Raw genomic sequence first — 16,724 nt, forward strand, 5'->3', positions numbered from 1 at the left:
ATAGAGCTTTGACTGGATAATTTCACTGAGTTTGTATGTGCTACTTATAATGAATCTCAGTGAACAATCAGAAAATTTTGAATTGGATTTAGGAAACTGCATTTAGGAAAGATCATATTTCAGGAATTCTGCTTTATATAATGACCATGGTAAGAGAGTTACATTTCTTGCCTTGAAGAAAATACCTAGGATTTAGGTGTAGTTCATTTCAGTGATTGGTTATTTTCCTGTAGTATAATTTCATTTTCTTAATTTCATCTTCTTACCCTGTTTTAGTTTCCAGAATATTAAATAATTACTGTTTGCTTGTTTATGAGGTCAGCGTTAAAAAACGAATAGATCATCCTTAGGTTAATCCCTTTCTTAATCCTATACACATCTTCAACCCACAAAGTGCTTTTCTTTTAATACCTCTATATGCCTCAAGTGCCCCTTTATTCCACTGTTACGAAGAAGAGAAGCTGTTAAGCTCACTGGATAGCAGTCAGCAGGGTCACTGTTCTTTTCTTCTGAAAACCAAGGCCCTGTTCACATTTTCTTCAGTGCTTTTGAACTTCCTTCAGTCTTGATCACCTTTTTCATTTATTCTTAAACCTATTATAATTATTACAAAGTTATTTTAGTATTTAACTAAACCTAGTAAAGTACTGAGAGATAAAGGGAAAAGCACAGCTATTTTAGTAATAAATTTTTTTTCTTTCTTTTTTTCTTTCATTCTTTCTTTCTTTCTCTCCTCTTCTAATAATTTGTAAAAGACCCTTTTACTGTTAACTATTTTATATACTATAACTAATGTCATTTCATATTCTTCCTTTCAGAATATTCTTGAGAAATTTCCTTCTGTGTTGGTTTTTGTTTTTTTTTTTTTTCAATTCCAGTGTATAAGCACTGCTCAATTCAGATCTCCAGACATTCTATTATGAAAATATATTCAGTTAGATTCACAGATTCCTACTACTTGTAATCTGGTCTGCCATTATTTTGACTTTATAATGTGTTTTCAGTGTTCTTATATAATCTATTGAGATATTGCTTCTACTAGAACTCAGTAAGTGGTTTTTATGATTAATTTTATAAATCTTACTCTGTTTGGAGTCTGATTGCTTCTCATTTTTTTCCTTTTGATAATATATTTTTTTAAAATTTGTTAAATTCAGTTTTCATGAATAATTTGATTTTTTTTTGTGTGCTTTCTCATTTATTTCTTATCAGAAATGAATATAAGATGGCTTCTTTTTCTCTGTATTATAGAGTCATCAGTCTCATATTTGCTTAGTTACATCCTTCAATGAATTTCTTTGAATTTTATGTCCTTTGCATAAATTTATAGAATCGTAGAATGTCCTGGGCTGTTTTAATTTTCAACAGTAAAAAAAAAAAGCTAAATCTTTAGACCAAACTGTTGGGAAAAAGCATTGTGAACATTGGAACTTCAGCATTTCGTACTTCTGTAAATATTATGAATGTTTTCACTTTATTTGATACTTCCACTCCTACATACAGAGTTTATTAAGGTCACAGACCTTGTCATTCCTATGTGAAGGCATCTTGATTCTCATAGACCTTTATAATGGACATCCCATCAAGAAGTTCACTTATAACATACCTTTATTTACAAGACACTGCAAACTGTGAAAAAACTGTTATTATGAAGTCCAGGAACTGGACTAAACTGAAGGTTTTGACTCATTAGTTACTCATTATGACTTTTTTGTTGTGCTTTTTTGCAGATTTTTGAAGAACAAAATGAGCATATACGGGAGCTTGAAGCCCAAGTAGAATGTCTAAAAAGTGATCAAGAACGTGTGAAGAAAAAGAATGATGAGGAAATAGAACAGTTGAACGATGTAATTGATAAGCTTCAACAAGAACTGGCAAATATTGAACAAATACCTGCAGATATCACTGCTTTTCACGAGGATGCTGACAGTCTAAAACACACGCTTGAAACAGTTCTGGCAGAAAAAGAGGCTTTGCAGAAGCAAGTAGAAAGTATTAATTTAGAGGCATCTCAAACAAAGAATGAGCTTGAGGAAACTAAGTTAGAAATGAACCAGCTAAAACAAGAAATGAACATTTTAAGAAAAGAACATGAAGAAGTAACAGAGAAGTATAACTGTGTACTGATTAAAGGTGATAGGGAAAAAACAGAAGTTGGGAGCAACAAGAAAACTGAGAAAGTGGATGAAGTCTCATGTGAGTTGACAGAACTGCTAGATCAAACCCAGCTCAGGTCTTCAGATGAAAATACAAGGATCACCATTAGCAAGATGGAGGTGCAGCTGCAGCAGCTTCAGGCATGCATTAAGGAGAAAGATTCAGAACTGTGTCAGTCCCACAATGAAATAAAAGATCTGAAAGAACAAGGAAAAGCTGAAAGAGAAATGCTTGGGAATAAGATATTAGAACTAGAGAAAACACTGGTGGAAAAAGTCGCAGCTGCTCTCGTGAGTCAGGTTCAGCTAAATGCAGTCCAAGAACAAGGGAAATTCTTGCGAGAAATTGAGGAAACTTCAAAATGTCTGGAGGAAGTAAACAAGCATCCCCAAACAGAGGGTGTGAGTGATATTACTGAAAATGAGGTAGAGTCAGAATTATCACTCTTAACACAGAGGCTTAGAGATGTGGAGGAACAGCTGGCAAAGACAAATTATAGCTTGGAGCAAGAAAAAGAAAACGTAAAAGTTACACAACAGGAATCCAAACTGAAAGAACAGAGGCTAATGGAACTTCAGCAATTACTAGAAGAGGTTCAAGAGAAACACAGAAGTGAGATTCAGAAATACATTAAGCAAGAAGAAATGCAGACATATCTGGTAATTATATGCAATTTTCTTTTGAGATGTTTTCACTAAAATCATTTCCTTGTGTGTAGACTGTAATGAATGCAGAACTTCACACAACTAGCAATAGAAATATTCTGCTGTGTGGAGTAGATCTTCATTTCTCTGTTATTCCTGGAGTTACAGGAAGAAAAAGATATTATTTTAGATGAACTCTACTATCAATTTTGTTTTGCATTAATTGATTTGCATTTTGAGCATATACTTTCTTATTATTGCTTTGAATTTGCATGTGCTGAGGAGATTCACACTTATGGCAAGGAAATAGACTAATCAAAATGGCAGAATCTTCTGGAAGAAGGCTCAGAATGGATAAGGGAGTGATAGTAGTTTGTCTGAACATTTTTATTTGTTTATAGAATTATAGAACCATACAGGTTGTCTGTACAGGCTGCCCAGAAAGGTTGTGGATGCCCTGTCCCTAGAGGTGCTCAAGGCCAGATTGGATGGGGCCCTGGGCAACCTGGTCTTGTATTAAATGGGGAGGTTGGTGGCCCTGCATGTGGCAGGAGGGTTGGAGATTCATGATCCTTGAGGTTCCTTCCAACCCTGGCATTGTGATTCTGTGAGCTTGGAAAGACCACTAAAATCGTGGAGTCCAACCACCAACTCATCACCATCATACCATTAAATGTCACTCAGTGCCACATCTACCCTTTTCTTGAAAATGTCCAGGGATGGTGACTTCACCACCTCCGTGGGCAGCCTGTTCCAGTGTCTCACCACTCTTTCTGAGTAGAAATTATCCAGCCTAAACCTCCCCTGACAACTTAAACCATTACCATTAAGTATGCTTTGATTTTTGTTTTACGTTGTTTTCTTTCTTGCCTTGATTCCAAATATATTTCCTATTGGTAGCTTTCACAAATGTTTATTTGTCCTGATTCACATCCATCACTGGTTATGTTGCATCTGAATTTAAAACCTTTGTAGTTCACTGGGCCTAATTAAAGAAGTTGGGCTTGCTTGCTGAAACTCCTAAGTTCAAAGAGGTCGTGAAACCCAGTACTGGATCAGAAAAGGTTCAAAGTCCTTTCATCAAAGGACAGATTGAATGAATGTCATATATATGTTATAAATTCAATGATATTATCAGACTTTATTTCTTACTGGCTGTTGACCTTCCTCCCCATGCTTTCTAGATGGTCTTTACTCCCACGAGTAACCAGTTTGTAGGAGTTAACCAAAGAAAAGGTTCTTAATTTTTAGAGGATATGTTAATTGAAATAACATAGATTTGTTTTCTGCTATCTTGAAGGAATGGGGCTGTTCAGTCTGGGGAAAAGGAGGCTTATTGCTCTCTTCCAATATCTGAAAGGTGCTTACAGCGAGAGAGGGCTTGGTCTCTTCTCACTGGTGATAGGATGAGGGGAAATGGCCTGAAGTTGTGCCATGGAAAGTTTAGGTTGGGTATCAGGAAAACCTTCTTTACAGAAAGGGTTGTTAAGCACAGGAATAGGCTCCCAGGGAGGTGGTTGAATCACCATTCCTGGATGTGTTTAAAAACCGTTTGGATGTGGTGCTCAGGGACATGGTTTAGCAGAGGGTTGTTAGAGTTAGGGTGGTATGGTTAGGTTGAGGTTGGACTAAATGATCTTTAAGGTCTTAGCCATCCTGAGCAATTTTATAATTCTATGATCTTACTTTCATGTATGATTTTAGTAAATCAACATGAGTGATCAATGTTATTAATTCTTGATTGTTCATAAGATTCTTCCTCTTTTTCCGTCCCTTGTGTTGCATCATAGGTAGGAGCACAACTCACAGAGAGACAAAATGATAATGCACTTTCTAATGAACTTGAACTAGAGAAAGTTAAAGAAGAAGCAGCTGCTGCTAAGGAAGAACTGAGCAGTTGCAGAGAAGAGACAGAAAAACTTCACAAGGAACTATCAGTAAGAACCAGATTGTTCTATAATGTATTTAAAGCAAATGATTACAAAGGATTTATTATAACTTTTGCTATTTTCTAAAACATCCTGTACAGAGCATGCCACTGGGAATAACAGTTGTTCATTACCTACTGTCAGTGAAATAGAGGTGATGGTGTAGACCAAAACTTCATTTAATGCCAGAGATTTATAATCCAATACAGTGCAACAGTGGATCTAGAGGTGTATTTCTTAAGATAGTAGATTTGTCACCATGTGTAATAGCCACTTTAAAATAGAACTAAACTGAGTTGCAGCTGTATAGAGAGTTGTTTAGGTCTTGTTTATTTCCAAGGATTTGGAGGAACTGCAATTCAGATTCTCTGTATTTACAGGTAAAAGAAGCAAATCTGGTACGCCTTCAGGAAGATCTGTGCAAAGTCAAAGAGAAGCTAGTTCAAGTAGAAGAGAAACTTGCAAATTATGTGAGACTGGAAAAGGACATGGCAAAAACTGAAAGCAGAAAAGATGCAGAAATACTGTGTGATTTGCTAACCGGCAAGTCTGCTCTAACTGGGAAAACCACATCTTCACAGACAGACAAGACTGTGAATGTCAGCAGCTATATCCAGACTTCACCAGTCCTTGTAAAAAATGCAGAAATTCAAATTGACTTGCAAAGTGCCTGCTCTTCTGAAGAGATTGCAGAGATCATAAGAGAATTTAATGAAAAAATTGAGCAAATGCAAGAACTCCATGCTGCTGAAATCATGGACATGGAAACAAGGCATATCTCCGAATCTGAAACATTAAAGAGAGAGAAGTTTGTTGCAGTACAAGTATTAACTGATGAATGTAATGCTTTAAAAGAAGTCATAGAGAGTCTACGAGCTAAAGAAGTATGTATCCTATTTTATATTCACTGAAGTACTTTGGTTTCTGCTTTTGCTCCTGCTACAGAAATTCCCATTTAAAATCTAACTGTGAACTACTGTTAATGAACATTAATGTAAAGATCTTAATTGCTGTGATGTTTCTATGGCCTATTGGAAGATTGTGAACCACTTCCTCAGCAATTTAGATTTGGGAGTGTGTTCAACTGTTAGATGCTTCCTTGTGCTATGTCTTGAATCTATCATGCTCTGTGAAGCGGGGACAAGTATAAGTCACACTACTGAACACCATCTTTTTAGTCTCCATTCTGATTACTTCTATTGCAGGGGAAACTGAAGAGAGACACTTGTGTCATTTTAGGCTTCTTAGAATTAGCTCCTTTACTGAGAGTGGATGTGAGATGATTCAAGGTCTGACTGCTCTCTTTTCTGAATACAGGGAATCCCGATTTCTGGATTAGTACGTTCTCCACCATATCAAGCTAGAGATGGGTGTTCTAGTGGTAAGAAACTTGTTTTAGAAGATTTCACGTGATCAGCATTATAAATTAAATTTGCATTTTAATAGCAAGTTTACTGTTAAAGAGTTTGTGTTCTAAGGAATAAAAACTGCTCCCCAGGTCAAAGCAGAACTATTATTACACTAGAAGAAGGGTTCTGAGCATTCAAGCATACCTTGTCTATTAAACCGTTACAGAGGAGAAAAATTATGGGATTGAAGATGGGTTGAGTCAAGATATTTGATGCAATTTTTATCTCCCAATTGAACTGTCTGTATTCTTCTTACATATTCCAGTATGTCTTCAACATAACTCTGTGGTATCTTGATGAATTGAAAGGTACTAGTCCTTAGCAGTGAGAAATGATGGCAAGTTCAGACTTCCTCAGGAGCAATAGGAGTTATTAATGCAATCCTTGTCGTATACAAAGGCTAAGCATACTAAGAAGAGTCATTTAGCAGATGTACTTGTGTAAATAAGTTGTTTTTCTTCTAAAATAGTAATTTAAATTTTGATGTTTTGGAGTGGGAAGGTAGTGTTTGGTTTGATTTGTTTTTTTGCTGCCACTGATTTGAAATGGAAAAGCTATAGAACAAATAGTCTCCAGGCATAGAATCAACTGTGGTGACATTCAGCCACGTTAAAACAAAAATACTTTTTTGATGTCGCTTCTTCAAAGTTTCACAGTAATCCAGCTTTCATGTTTTTCCCTCCTTTTATTTTAGATTCCAGTTCAGACTGGAGTCAAGGAATGTATCTTGCTCAGACCCAAGGATCTGACACAATTTCAGAAGGACCAGATGAAGGTGAAACTTCAACAGATTTGCTTCCTCAAAAAATTAAGGTAAAATGGAGCTGAGCATTTTTATTGTGGAACAAGAATGGTAGTACAAAAAGCTTAGGTTAGTTACTGCTTAATTAGTTGGTAGTGAGCCTTTTAGATTGTTTAAAGTGTTAGCTATCCAAATACATTTTAAAATACTTCTGATAGGTTTTGTTTGAAATGCCTGTAGCTAGCAAAATTTTTGTTGAAAAGAATGTGTTGTTTCATTTAAAATATCTTTCACAGATTTTCAGTAAAAGTTAAACGTGAATTTTTTAGCAGTAGACTTGTTCTCAATTATGATTGTGAAAAATTTAAATCTAATTATATTTTCTTTCCTATGTATTAATGATAGTGTCACGATCATCTGTTACACCATCGTATTGGTTCTATAATTATCGAAGTAGAATAATAACTGTGTTATGAAAGTAATGTAATTTGTGTACTGTAAACAGTAAGGGTATCATGCCATTAATTAGTGAAGAAAAAACAACACACAACGCAACAAAAGAAAACAGAAGCCTTTTCTGACGAAGACCTAACTTAAATCACAGAACCGTAGAATGGCTTGGGTTGGAAGAACCTTAAAGCCCATGCAGTTTCAATCCACTGCCGTAGGCAGGCTTGCCACCCACCAGATCAGACTGCCCAGGGCCCATCCAGCCTGGCCTTGAATAATAATAAGGTATAATTTAATGGTAATTTCAAGAAGTTAATTGAAAAGCTTGCCAGGAAGCACTACAGAACTTTATTTTTAAAAAGTTTCCATCAGCAATCAGTTTTCAATATGAATATGAATTTGGGTATTCTCATTTGAAACTAGGGGAACACCTCTATTTAATAAGCTGTGGTGCTTGGCTAATATAAGGAACTGGGTGATGCTTCTGTCATTGATATGAGGAAGCATAAGTGGTTTCCTTATGCTGATCAACACAGAAAGTGCCAGTATTTCAGTGTGTATGAGATACCATCATTAATTGTCATGACTGATGTTTCTGATTTGTTTTGGTATTTATTGTAGGGTTTGCTGAGAGCAGTCCATCGTGAAGGCGTACAGGTGCTGTCTCTCACTGAATTTCCATATGGTGAAAGGGAAATGCCAGCTCTTAAGCAAGGGCCAGAATCTTGGCTTGAGGAGAGGAAAGCCTTTCTAAGCACCATCTCGTCTTTGAAAGACCTGATTTCAAAAATGCAACTTCACAGAGAAGCTGAGGTATAAACAATGTTGTAAGATCCTTTTTGACACAAAACTGACTTATGAGAACCTTATAAAGCACACACATAATTCAGTTTTAAATACTGCAAAGATATCACTACAAGCCAAGATTTCAGAAATTGGCAGTAAAGCTGCATGCTGCACTTCCTGTTAACAAAATATACCTTCAGTTATGCCTGTATTTGCTTACTTCTGATATTGATTTACCTTTTTAAGAACAATTGTATGGAATTCTTATCTGGAAAGCATATTTCCAGCAGCTGTTAGAATGATACTGTTGTGAGAGGAAAGAGGAAAATAGTTGGTGAAGTTGAGCATTTATGCATGCAGAAGAAGTCAGATGTACAAAAATGTATCCATTTGTATGAATGAATGTTACGTAAGGGATGTCCAATATTCCACTAAAAACACACGTTTTGCATACATGATAACATAAGTTCTTGGTGTTATCTTTGAATTCTGCTAAATGTTTAAATTGGTACTTACTATTGTAGATTTATGCAAGTTCTGAACCTCTTGAAGGCGACTCAGACTGGCGAGGAGAACTCCTGTGTGCCATTCAGCAGGTTTTTGTGAGGGAACAAAATGTTCTTCTTGCTGTGTTTCAAACTGAACTTGCAGAACTGGGCACAAGAGATGCTGTGATACTGATGAGTCAGTTAGAGCACAGGCTACAAGAGCAGGTAACATAAAACATGCTCAAGTCAAGGTTTGTTTACATTTACTTTGGTTTTTACTTTTAAATGTATAAAAATTCTTTGAAAAATGTATGTAGCTATGGCAGATCAGACAGCTGCAAATGAAGTATGTCTTGTAGGAAGAAGAGATTTGTTTAATAAGACGAGCTTTTGTAGGCACAAGATACAGGAAAAAATACAACCTTTGGAGTAAATAAATAAATAATAAAAACAGTTATCCTGAGTTTGATTCCATTAATTATAATTATGCTACACTGTTTAGGAGGAAAAGTAGCTTACATATATGAAGCTTGTTATAAGAAGAGGAAGTAATAATGTTGCTGTGGAACAGAGAGATGTCACGTATTCTCCTGTGGAATGTGGAAGGATTAGTGAGGAAACTAATAATTTGCCACAAAGCTGATAGTTCTTCTGATTCTAGAATTTTGATGCCCAGCAGGGGAATTAGAAAGAGTTTTTTGTAATATTTTAATATTGTGCTAATTGTAACTTAGTTTAAGATGTTTTGAATATATGTGGATTGTGACTATATAAATGGATATAATGTCCACACCATAGACACACACTCTAATAAAATCCAGAGTTTTTATTTTAAGTGTGTTTTCGATCCTAACAGGCTATTAACCAGAAAACTGCTATGGACTGTCTTCATGATGCAGACAGAAGAAGTTTGCTAATGGAGATTCAAGTACTGCATTCTCAGATGAACAGTATGAAAAATAACCCAAAGAGAGAACAAGAAATTGATTCAAAAAGCCAAGGTGATTTAAATGGTATTTTCTACATATTTTCATGCCAGTGCTGTTCTAATTGTAAGTGGAGAACTCTTAACTTTTTTTGTTCTCTGATTTTGATGCTCAACTTATGATCTGAGCATACTTACTTCTTATCTTATGGAGTAACTTTTCAAAAATTTAAATGTCAACTGTGTTCTTATGACTTGTATCATAAGTGACACAAAGTTATTTCAATTGCTATAAAAATTGAGTATTTTAAGATTATTTTCTGTGCTTTCTGAACTTTTCCAAGCTGGGTGGTAAATCAAGAGGAAGAATGAACAACAAAAAGTTCAGAGAGCAATTGTACTTTAAACTCAAGCTGTAAGTGCTTTCAGTGTTTTGTCACCAATATTTGGTCAAAAGTATGTGTACGTAGCTACCAAATGATAGATACGAATGTGGTTGTTCAGATGGTTTTTAAATCATTTGAGGAATTGAAGTGATTTCTTGGAAAGGATGAAGTGTTTTCCAGCGTAAAAGACACATTTGCTTTCGCACCACTATTTAAAGAAAATATTTTTTGAAAATATCACTGTGATAGCCTTACGGTCATTCTCTGTGCTGTGGGAAACTGGACCCAAATGAATGGTGTTGCTTGATTACTAGACTAATACCCTTGTTAATGGTGCTCCCATTAGAAATACTGGAGTACAGCATGCAGCAAAAGCAGTCACAGATACTGGAGATGCAAGTGGAGCTCCGGAGTATGAAGGACAGAGTGGCTGAGCTTCAGGAACAGTTAAGTTCAGAGAGAATGATGAGTGCTGAACTGAAGAATGAACTTGCCCAGGCCAAATTAGAGCTTGAAACAACCCTGAAAGCACAGCACAAGCACTTCAAGGACCTAGAAACCATCAGGTACACTTTTAGTTTCAACTTTACAGTATTGACAGCAAATGTGATAATTTCTGTTCCACCTGAAATCACAGTACTGATTTTATTAAGGAATTTGGCCTCATGTAATGTAAATGAGTCTCAGTTTTTCTGTAGAACATGCCTACCAAAAAATAGACTTTGAGCGTTGCTTGGCTATGGCCAACAACAGAGGTACCAAAGTATTTGGCACTCAGGAAAGCCATAACTATTAATGTCTTTACAGACTGGTGTGTCTTTATACAGTATCATAATGTCAGTGATAGCAAATAATCACACAGTTCGAATTGATATCACCTTACAGACTGCCTTATAACTTTTACAGATCCTTTAATACAAATGAGAAGATGCTTTCTCCCTGCACCCTTTTGAACTGGCCAATGACTGGATTAAGTTGAACACTAGCCACTAACTCATGAGACAAGGCAGCTATAAAGTTAGGAGTACAGACATGCTTCTTCAGTCATTTTTGAGCCATGCTGCTCTTTTTGATGTTTGAGTTATTTTTTCTAAATAGGCTTTTCATTTTTATTCTACTACACAAAAACAAGATAAAAGAGGTATCATGTAACTAATGTTACTTCAGCAGTATGACAGCCATGATCTAACTGCCCATTTCTATTTTAGGACTGAAGTTAAAGAAAAAGCAGCTGAGCTGGATGTTCTCAAGGATACAATGGCCAGTGAACAGAAGAAATCAAGAGAGTTACAGTGGGCTTTGGAAAAGGAGAAAGCTAAAATGGAACGCAGTGAGGAAAGACGAAGAGAAGAGCTTGAGGTATTCCTTCCATATTCCCAAATGGCCTGAAACATTTAGGAGCATGCAGATTCCTTTTGATTTCAACGTTTAATTTTGACTTACATTTTTGTCCAGTGTGTTCATGTCTTTGTCCGTGTTCTTGTCTTAAATAGCAGCATTATACCATCTAGAGCTGAAAAAAGGAGTGTGACAAAAAAAAAAAAAGCCATTTAAACTAATAGGAATTTTACAACTGTGTGTGTCATGTTCAATGCAGAAATACTCTGTTCTGCAGAATATGTTGAACAGTCCTGCTAACAGGACTACAGGTATCCTAGGACATCATTAGGACAAAAAAAGCAGTCAGTTCAATAACACAGATTTATTTACATCTTGAAATCTTAACTTGGAAACTCCTTGCCACAGCTTTAGAAAATAAAAGGAGTTAGTTTTCTTCAACTTCAGATCTATAACTGTATCTTGTAAAAAGCATTATTTTTGGAGATGACCTGATTTTAGAGTATAGACACCTATAATATATCTCAGCTGTATCTGCAGCATTTGGAGCATTGTCACATTAATTTGTGAACAACACAACTTGTTAAAAGCAAAGTATGTACAACTAGCATTTTTGCAACTTGCCTAACATAAGGCAAAGTGTATGTGTAATGGTTTTAATCATTTTTTTCCTTCTGTTTTCATATGGAAGGATTTAAAATTTTCACTTGAAGATCAAAAACAAAAGAACTTACAGTTAAATGAACTTTTGGAAGAAGAGAAACAACTGTCAAGTGATCTGCAACAGAAAATTGAATCCCAAGAAGCACTCAATGCTGCCCAGCTGTCACGTGAACGAGGCCGTAATTCTGAGTTGCAGGTTCTTCTTGAATCAGAGAAGGTTCGAGCTCTTGAAATAAGCAGTGCACTAGAAAGGGAAAAAGAACTATGTGCTCAGCTTCAAAGCTCTGAACATAAGGGGCAAGCTGGAACACCTAATCCATCTGAGGAATTACTTAAAGAGCTGCAGAAACAAATGGATGAAAAGCATGACCGTATAGTGGAGTTAGTGAGTGAGATGGAGAAGTATAAACTGGAATCTGTGCAAGTGAGACAGCAAATGGAAAAAGAGAGGCAAATCCAGAGGAAAGCATTACAAGCAGAACAAGATGCTAACATCACAGCACAGAAGAAACTCCATGAACTGGAGTCCAAAGTAGAAGACCTTCAGTGGCAACTGGGACAAAAGGAGCAAGAGGTTCATAAATTAGGGAATGAGACAAAGAAATTGCAGGAAGTAATCCAAGAACTACAGATGAAGGAGCAGGAGAGTGAAGGGGAAAAGGAAGCTGAAAGAACACCAAGCCACAGTCAAAATGAGGTACGGTAGGTCTGAGAGCAATGTGTGATTCTGAACTATGCAATTTTTGCTTTTAATTCTTTTGTTCAATTACTGTTGTTTGTCACCGTGCCTTTAATCTATAAAATAGCTGGCAAATTACATGTGCCAAAATACAGACAGCAGAGAAAGGGTGGAAGCGCTCTTGTTTTGCTGTCTGAAACTTTTCACTCGCATCCTCTGAGAATGAAGCGGTAGAGATGTGTAAGGAGAAGAGTGAGCAGGAGATACGTATCTGAGTGTATACATGCACTTTATCTTTAAGTACAGTACAAAAAGAATGTTCCCCTCGCCCAGTCTCATTAATGAGTTCGGGAGTGCTCCAGACCAGGGTTCTTAATCTAAGGTTCATGAACTATGAGTGGTTTTTGAAACATCAAAAAGTGATCTCCCAACAACTGCAGAATTAAATGAATATGTAGTCAAGCAAGCATAGGAGTGAATTTGTGTAATTCAAGAGTAGAAGGAAACAGAATTGAAGGAAGAAATCACTGTAGGAAAATAATTTCAGAATTTAACCTAATATTTGGTTTATTAGAAGTTGGAACCACTGTTGCCAGTGAGCTTTTCTCCTTCATAAAAGGTTTGGGCAGTTCTGTAATGGTTTTTAAATGACTTTTAAAACTTTAGAAACTTTCCTGTAAGATATAAGTGATGATCAGCGAGTGCTATGTGGATAGTCTGAAAGGAGGCTGTTGACAGGAGACTTGCCTCTCTGCTATCCATGTTTTTTGCCCATCCCAGAATCATTGCTTTCTCTGTGGAGCCAGGAAGGACACTTCTGTCTTCATCAAATTTGGCTACTATTTTTAATCTTCTGAAGCATTGGCAATTACCAATAGTTTGCAGTAGCTGATAGCACCTGATCAGAGATAACTGTGAGCACTGTGATCAAGGAACAGTTTTCCCTTTGATCAGGTTGCAGTTGCCCATGAGCACGATTTGCTGTCCAGGATCTGCCACGGGTTTCAAATAAAGAATCTCCTACTGCTTCCTGTGACATTTACAATACCCTGCATATTTTTTCCCCTCATTAGCACCTCACTGTCATCAAATATCCAGAGACCATGACCGTGGGCATTTCCAATCCCATATCTCTGACTCTGAATTGGTCTCAGAAGCAGGCACAGTTGGTAAAGGAGCTGATGGCATTAAAACCAGAAAGGCTAGTGGCTTCTGATCAGCTGAATTCGTTTTAGATTTGTGACAGCTAGATCTGAATCAAGAAATGCGTCACCTGATACACCATTTGGTAGATGAGAAGGTGGACATGAGCCAGCAGTGTGTGCTTGCAGCCAGTAAGTCAACTGTATCCTGGGCTGCATTAGAAGAGGAGTGGCAGCAGGGAGAGGGAGGTGATTGTCCCCCTCTACTCAGCTCTTGTGAGGCCCATCTGCAGTACTGCGTCCAGCCCTGGGGCCCCCAGTACAGGAAGGACGTGGAGCTCTTGGAGCACATCCAGAGGAGGGCCACTAAGACAATCAGAGGGCTGGAGCACCTCTCCTATGAGGAAAGGTTGAGGGAACCGGGCTTGTTTAGCTTGGAGAAGAAAAGGCTCTGGGGAGACCTCGTTGTGGTCTTCTGATACTTGAAGGGAGCGTATAAACAGGAGGGGGAACGGCTGTTTACAAGGGTGGATAGTGATAAGACAAGGGGGAATGATTTTAAAGTGAGACAGAGGAAGTTTAGGTTAGATCTTAGGAGGAAGTTTTTCACTCGGAGGGTGGTGACGCACTGGAACAAGTTGCCCAAGGAGGTTGTGGATGCCCCATCCCTGGAGACATTCAAGGCCAGGCTGGATGTGGCTCTGGGCAGCCTGGTCTGCTGGTTGGCAACCCTGCACGTAGCAGGGGGGTTGAAACTTGATGGTCATTGTGGTCCTTTTCAACCCAGGCCATTCAGTGATTCCATGATACCATTCAGATGTGGTAGTTGGAGTGGTACACTACAGCAGTAGTGCAGTCACAGTGCACTCCTTTCTCTATCAGAATTATGATCTATAATTTTTGAGTGTATTTCAGAATTAAATGCTTCTATTTAAAAGCATTGTATTTGAAATGTATTTACATGAGCATATATTTATGTACAGACTACGTGGGATACACCCAATGAAAGAACAAGGAATTGGGTTCTCCAGCAAAAAATGGAAGGAGCTGAGACGAATGAATCAACGTACCCCACGTTGACAGGAGGAGCAGGAGACCTCTCTGCAGCTACTGGAATTCTGGAGGCTGTCAGACAAAAGCTGCAAAGTGCATCTCCAAAGCTAAAGCAATTGGCTCAGAAGGCTGCTAGCAGGTTAGACCAGTCTTCAGCTGCTGATTGTGGTTAATAGCAAGCCATGAGCTAATATATTAGGTTTTAATCGTAATTTACATGCTGTAGCCTAGTTTTTGTGTTGCTCTATGTTCATAGTGTATGCTTCTATTTGCTTGAGATGTGCTGTTAAACAGGATCACAGAGTGTCCATCGCTGTGCTTTTTCCTGTCTGATGTGGTCCTTTGTAAGTTACAGCAAAATCATTTTCTTTGCAAACTGATGAATTGAGATTGGTGTACATGGAAGATCCTTTTATAACAGTTCAGTAATTAAAAAATTCACTGTGGAAGGGGAAGAGTATAGAGGTTACTGCTACAGCAATGCCTCATGGTCTCCCCCCCAAAAAATCAGTATTTTCTAGTCCAGTGAAATGTATCTTGATTCCTACTATCTCGAGTTACTGTCTCCTTAAGGAAAAAAAGTAGTGTCGGAGGTTTGAATCTTTTTTATTTCACTGTGATGGTGATTTAATATTAAAACATTTATTCCAAAACATTTGAGCCAAACGAAATGCATTGGATCTCAAAAATACCCCACAGTTCTTTTTTTTTTTTTTTTCTTTTCCCCACACAAATCAGTGGGAAGCAGAAGATATTTTTAAATGCTCTTCATATAGAATAACCTTTATTCAAAATCCATAGAAACTGTTCAATGCAAATTCATTATGAATTTGAGCCAATTTAATTTATATATCTAAGAGTGACTGAATGCCTTTGAATATGTGGGTATATCCCCAGTAACTGCGTTGATGTGGTTTGCTGAAGGCCCACCATGTGTTTGCTGTGAAGGCATTGCTCTGTTGGTCTGACATTGTGGTACTGAAACTGTCATGTCATTTCAGGTTGCAATTTGAAACAGCAGATGATCAGGACTTCATCGCAATACAAAATGCTATTGAAGAAGTTATCTCAGAGCTACAAAAACTTCCTGGAGTGTCCTGTCTGGAAGAGGTGAGAATGCAATGTCATAACTTTGGTGGGAGAGTTGGACAGTGACATGTGAGCAGAAAGCAGCACAGAGTTGCTGAAGCTGTGCTTATGCAGCTCTGTACTTCATAGAGGAAGGTCTCTCCCACGGAGTGCTGCTTAGGAACTGGTGAAGTGTAAATCACTTCTCCTGCCTTTATTTATTTATTTTTTTTAATTCGAATTATCTTAAAGCTGAATCTTAAACTTTTAACATGAAACTTTTTTGTAATAATTACTAAATATTGCTTTTCACACCTTTTTGTTGAGAAAAATATATTTTCTTTCCAGCAGTTTCCGTAACTGAGGAAACTGCTTAGTATTTCCCTACATTAAAATCAACATTTAATATTCACTTTATTGTGTTGATACAAGATACTTACTGCAACTGCTCTGTATTTACCAAAGGAAATTGAGTAGTGTATATAAAACCTGAAATGGAATGAGTCGTGTAATCTGTTACAAAGACTTCAGCAGTATGTGATTTTAACTGAACCTGACTAGATATTACTTGCATTGTAAGCAAGTGTTTTCTACGTGACTTGTGAAAATTTTTGGGCTTTTCTTTCCTCCTAGTTAGATAAATCTTAAGCATAGTAAAAGAGACTCTGCACGCTGTTGCAGTTTGAATAATTGAGCTTTCATAAAGTATTCTGCTGCTAATACAGGATAAGCATAGAAAAAGCTACGTTGGCCTATAGGTTACATGTGCACTTTGTTTTCTTTATATAAGTTATGACAAAGTTATTGTCATTGTCCATAAAAATATTTTTTCTGTAAACCGAAGTTATATTGTTAAGTTGGCAACT

At 37.1% G+C, this 16,724-nt stretch overlaps 1 protein-coding gene across 6 annotated transcripts in view; it reads left to right on the plus strand.

Annotated features, from left to right (window-relative positions):
- The window catches only part of AKAP9 (A-kinase anchoring protein 9), a 101,895-nt gene that overhangs the window by 79,692 nt on the left and 5,479 nt on the right, over positions 1–16,724 (plus strand). For all 6 annotated transcript variants that reach the window (XM_085227416.1, XM_085227414.1, XM_085227415.1 and 3 more), the window contains 13 exons: positions 1,731–2,816; positions 4,592–4,738; positions 5,110–5,613; positions 6,047–6,110; positions 6,833–6,951; positions 7,952–8,143; positions 8,641–8,829; positions 9,461–9,605; positions 10,262–10,481; positions 11,124–11,274; positions 11,945–12,613; positions 14,721–14,929; positions 15,792–15,900. In XM_085227416.1, the coding sequence (XP_085083542.1) occupies positions 1,731–2,816; positions 4,592–4,738; positions 5,110–5,613; positions 6,047–6,110; positions 6,833–6,951; positions 7,952–8,143; positions 8,641–8,829; positions 9,461–9,605; positions 10,262–10,481; positions 11,124–11,274; positions 11,945–12,613; positions 14,721–14,929; positions 15,792–15,900 (3,804 nt within the window). The remainder of the gene's footprint in view (positions 1–1,730; positions 2,817–4,591; positions 4,739–5,109; positions 5,614–6,046; positions 6,111–6,832; positions 6,952–7,951; positions 8,144–8,640; positions 8,830–9,460; positions 9,606–10,261; positions 10,482–11,123; positions 11,275–11,944; positions 12,614–14,720; positions 14,930–15,791; positions 15,901–16,724) is intronic.

Source organism: Meleagris gallopavo, chromosome 6 (assembly GCF_905368555.1).
Source record: "Meleagris gallopavo chromosome 6, MGAL_WU_HG_1.1, whole genome shotgun sequence".
Taxonomy (NCBI): domain Eukaryota; kingdom Metazoa; phylum Chordata; class Aves; order Galliformes; family Phasianidae; genus Meleagris; species Meleagris gallopavo.